This window comes from Branchiostoma belcheri, unplaced genomic scaffold, assembly GCF_001625305.1.
Source record: "Branchiostoma belcheri isolate BF01 breed outbred unplaced genomic scaffold, Haploidv18h27 scaffold82, whole genome shotgun sequence".
Taxonomy (NCBI): domain Eukaryota; kingdom Metazoa; phylum Chordata; class Leptocardii; order Amphioxiformes; family Branchiostomatidae; genus Branchiostoma; species Branchiostoma belcheri.
Genome location: NW_017804487.1, coordinates 292,376 through 297,797, shown reverse-complemented (window position 1 = coordinate 297,797; position 5,422 = coordinate 292,376). Strand labels below are relative to the sequence as shown.

Genomic DNA, 5,422 nt, shown 5'->3' with positions numbered 1-5,422 from the left:
ATTAGCCTAAGAGGCTCGGTGGGCGTCACTCCACCGTACATCGTACATGGTGTAAAGTGCCTTTCCCAAGGGCACAACGTCGGGCCACGGTGAGTATCGACCCGGTTCCGAGTCCAATGCTCTAACCGTTGCGCCACCGACGCCACCTTATAACTTGACAAGGAGCCCGAATATCCCATGTGCGCACATACCATCCCCTGCCCATAAACTTGTTTGCACATCTGACCTATAACTTATAAGGCAAGGAACTTTTGTACTGGGCAGTAAATTGCTGTGTTCACAACGATTCCGTTTTTGCTCTACCCGTTTTACTCATCGTGTCATCATACACTTGATGTAGTTATTAACTTACAAAAGGTCACAAATGCATCTATTCTAAATCTAAGACATCCAATGCAATTCAAGGTGGCAAAAATATTCTGGGTGAGGTAATCTGTCTGATATTGACATTTACTGTCATTTTCGCCATCATCATATTATACTTGAAGTGCTTCAAATAGCCCCAAAACAAACTAGATAAGGAGTCCCTATATTTTGGTACCACCAATAGATAGCTAGAACCAGTCTATGATACAAATTAACTGTTTTCTATCAGCACATTGGATTTTTACCTCAGATATCTGTATGGTATGGGATTGATTCAACTTGCTACATTAAAAATGACCAGGAAATTGACTTAGAAACCCAGTTTTCTTGCCCAGAAATTGCTTTGGGTGCCTTTAACATCAGTGTCCAACAAATGTATTTTCATAATGCCACAGCAAGTAATTCTTATGGATAACATCAGCTGTGCACATTGATTTTCACCTGATTTTGGAAAAAAAAATTGTTGCCTTCAACAGGCCGAAAATGGGCAAAGATGTCTGTTGCCATGCCGGAAGGTGGATGGCAGATAATTATGAAGAGAGGAGACATGAAAAGGCCCTGATTCAATTTTTGTTTCTTACTTTGATGCAGTGATATGTAATGCTGGCTGTGTATATGTGATGTTCCCACCGAATAAAAACCATTTGTACAATGATTGAGTCAAGATTTTAAAATGTAGGAACCTTTTTTTTGGCCCGGGTTGTTTTTTTCGCCCGCTCGCATTAGATTTAGAGTCTGCGGAAGATGTCATCCATAAAATTTACTTGCTGTGGTCTTGTTAGTGGGCTTCTGTGGCTGACTCTCATACATTACCATTTAACATGATCACAACAGTTAATGCTTGGTGATCCAGTATGAAAAAAAGTGGGAAGGAAAATTTAACTCGACCACACTGTGCTTAGTATTACGGATTTGGATTCAACTGTGATTTTCCTGGAAAAATAAACTAGTGGAAAAATGTGTTACTTTGCGTTCTTCTTTACTATCTTACTTTTGTCGAGAATTTTTGACATTTAGGACAATACAGCAGTGACCCCTTGCGAGACACAATACACCTGCAAGTCAGCCTAGAAATCATCTACCTTTAAGTTTAACTTTCCAACTGTATCACGCAGCAATAAACTTCCACAAAGCTAAGTTATTATTACTCTTAAAACACAATAATATTTTAACGTTATCGTTGTAATAAACTAAATAGATTTTCAACTATCTATGACAATATATGTTATTTGAAAGTTTTCCTCTTTTATCGGCAATTTTGTTGTCTCGTACAGCTTTCAATGGGCACAAAAATATGTGTTGTTTACTAGACTGTAACATTCCGAGACAGGTACAGACAGTCCCAGGGCCCCAGTCATTGAATAATTCAGAAAATACACGTCAGAAAAAATCTGATGGAGGAAAACAAATTAATATTCGATGCCTTCTCTCATACATACAAGTTCTAAATGAGGTACTACCTTATTTGGGAGAGGTTACCATGGATACCTTGTCACGTGACACGAGAGTTCGTGCTATAGATGAAATACCAGTTTTTAATATTAGTTGCTGACAGAATTCGGGTGTACTTGGTACATCAAGTTCGTGCGCCAGCAGTTTTCAACAGTTCATTAGAAAGAAGTTTACTACAAAGAACTGGTACAGTAGAAGTCAAAATGGCAAACCTGTCGACTACCGGAACATCACTGGTGCTGCTGTGGAGTCTGTGCTACTGCCTGTTAGGTGCATTCGCGATATCAGGTGTGTACGTGTAATTAGCTAGTTCTCAGTGACCATTGACAGCATGAACAATTATTATATATATATCTTTATTCAGTCTACGCTTGCACGTCGTAAAAAAGACTTGTTCAAAAACTATCAGCATAAAACATTCCTTCTGATGGTATTTTGCAAGGTTAATATTTTGGCAATTAAAAGCGTCTCCTATCTGGCTAGCCTGATTAAATCGCTTTACGGTTGCCGGCCGCCCAACATCCAGCTCTGCGGGGAGGGGCTAGTAAAGCCGCGGACGGCAGAGTTTGCGTTATACAGACTACAGTACTATCTGGCGAAAGAAGTACAAATTAGAATCTGATGATTGTTTATGTGTCACGTTAGCCGTGATCTATTTGAGCAGTGCTTTATGTTGCGTTTTTAGGGCAAATTTCATGTTCTATTCTGGTTGGTAGAGTACTTGAGGAAGGCAGCAGAAGGATCTTCGGGTGGTAAATAGCTCATGGCTGTGTGTATAGAACTGCGTTAACCATAAATCTTTGATGTAGGCATGTATGACAAGAATTCGGAGACCTCAGACGTCCATGAAATATTTAGATTTTGTGTGCCGGTGACTGTCTGTGTCGTCTTCTCATTCACCATAGTTTCCACGAGTCTTGTACAAGGGAAACAAGACATACATGTACCAGCTGTCAAGGAGGTCATGTAACGAAAAACACCCGTGAAAACAGGGAGCACTACCAGGTCTCCCTCTGGGGCAGAATGAACCCACCATATCCATATTACTACCTGACCTAAGGGTCATGGGAAAACACAGACACACTCACGAACACACACATACAAAAACAATACCTCCAGAGGAGAATACTTCTATTGACGATATCTCTCGTCTTGTGTAGATATCAATGTCGCTGTGGGGAAGACGGCGTTCCAAACAAGCACCCATAACAGGACGGATGGGGTCGCCAGCCTTGCCGTAGACGGGAGCACCTACACCTACATGAACGGCAGCAATCAGACCTGTACACTCACACAGGAGGAGGCTGATCCTAGCTGGTGGGTGGACCTCGGCCGATCGTATTTGATTGACAGGTACGTATATGCACGTTAACTGTGTAGTACGCAGTGATCCCTTTAATAGTTGGTAATTCAATGGTCTTTACATCTAACCATGTTGTTTACCACTGCCCTAGCGGGGGGAATTAGAACCAGTCCTGAGGAAAATTTGGCATTTAGCCATTTTCGGCAGGAAATATTCAACATAATGATTGTCATATGACATTATTATATTTTCATATCTGTGTCTGGGTGCTTTAAGACAAAAATACATATACATGCACACTGAAATATTGATGGTAGCTGGTATACAAACTCAAATTTTGATTTCATATTAGTTTTTTTCAGATGAAGGCCCTACAAATAAAAAGAAAACGACAAGACCATTTACAACAGAATGATGTGATGTTGACATGTAGAGCTATCTATATATCAACACACCGTTTTTTTCCTTTTGAATTGATGTGCTTGAAGGGAATGTGTCAAACAAGAACTTGCATATTTATAGAGAGATTCAAATACAAATCATAACTAGAAAGGCCAATATTTGCTTTGGAGCAAATACAGCGATGGGTTCACCACATTTTACCACATGGCAGGGAAAGAATGAGAAACACAAGGGAAAACAATGATTTACATTGATATAACTATAATATGAAGTAAAATACAACTAAAACAACAGTTGGATAGCTATTCCCTACTTTATTGGTTAGGATTTTTAATTGCATAATGCAAACTGTTGATTTTCAAAATAAAAAAAAACGTCCATGCCCGGCATTCCAATGCTGGAGCAGGAAAGCTTGAAATACCTACCAAAACACTTGAATACAGACATACTGTCAGTATGGAAATGCTTCTGTGCAGGTGTTGATCAAGTTAAATCCCAACAGCCAATCAGCAAGAAGTATAGAGGAAAGCTGCATGCCTATTGGTTGATGCCCTGCATTCCATTGTGATGACTCATGCCCAAACGTGGTAAACAAGGCAAACTAACACAGTAATACATTTGCTATAACACAGCCAAAAAACTCAAATAAAACCATTCTAAAAGCCTGTATCACAATAATTTAAAAAACGCCTAGGGGTATTTGCCCACTGTACCTCCATACCAAATTTCAGGACCTTAGGCCCTAAAATGAAGAAGCTGAATCCATTTAAAAAATGGCAGGAGAAGGAGGAGGAGAAGAAGGAGAAGAAACATCAGAAAAAGCAATATGGTTTCACCACACCACTTCGTGGTGTGGTGAACCCATAATAAATTATACCATTGCATGTGAATTATCAGAGTTTACAGATTTTATATGGTGTTTTGCGACCTTCATCTAGAAGTGTATGAAACTAAATTGCCATAATTTGTTTTAACAATATCTACAGAGTGGTCATCGTCAACCAGATGGACTGTTGTTCGGAACGACTCAACCCCTTCAACATCCACATCGGGGATTCCGACCAGGTCAGCACGAACCCCAGGTGTGGAGGTGACCATCAAATCGACATTACGAAGCCGGCCATTGTTATCCCGTGTCGGTGGATGGCGGGACGGTATGTGGGGGTACGTCTGACTGGTCCCTCCCGAATCCTGACACTGTGCGAAGTCCAGGTTATTACAGGTAGGCGTTTGCCACATTTACTGAACATGGTTATGGCATCATTGTTGTGTCAAGAAAACAAAACAACAAAACTAGAGAGGCCGACATTTGCTTGGGAGCAAATACAGCATATTTCAGTCCATCTCCCTCCCGCGCAAAAGTGAACTATTCCAAACTAACCCCAGTGTAAAACTGGCAAAGATTCTCAAATAAATGAATTATATAGTAGCTATGTAATTGAGAACAAAGATGCAAGAACAAGCACATTGAATCTCAAAAGCTTTACTAATCTTATTACCTCCGGGTAGGGATGTACATCCCGAGCGCGGAGGTTTTGTGAGGGAAGACGAAAATTGCGTTCGCACCCGTTTCTCGCGTTTGGGTGGACGGATATGTCTGGGAGTTGGTATACGTTTTGCTGTTGGGCTGTAGATGGTGCACGTTGTTTGGTTTTTTAGTATGTGTGTTTTAGTGCGTCAAAATGATGCGTTTAGACCGCCGATGGACACCCCTTTCAGTGTGAAAGTGGACCTCAGCTTTTGACCTTTGCATGTATAAGGACGATTGAGGTCGCGACCACTGATCTGACCTTTCACACAGAGGGGTGTCAGCATTGTCGATAAATTCTTTCTTTGAAACTGTTCAGATGTGAACCACATGTGCCGTCAATCAACGTCTCATTATCGTGCCCGTGCCGG

At 40.8% G+C, this 5,422-nt stretch overlaps 1 protein-coding gene across 1 annotated transcript in view; it reads left to right on the top strand.

Moving 5' to 3' along the window:
• The first annotated feature begins 2,021 nt into the window (after positions 1-2,021).
• LOC109486629 overlaps positions 2,022-5,422 on the top strand; it is a 24,531-nt gene continuing 21,130 nt past the window's right edge. Inside the window, exons 1-3 of the mRNA XM_019790487.1 lie at positions 2,022-2,106; positions 2,979-3,171; positions 4,510-4,745. Coding sequence (XP_019646046.1) covers positions 2,022-2,106; positions 2,979-3,171; positions 4,510-4,745 — 514 coding nt within the window. The remainder of the gene's footprint in view (positions 2,107-2,978; positions 3,172-4,509; positions 4,746-5,422) is intronic.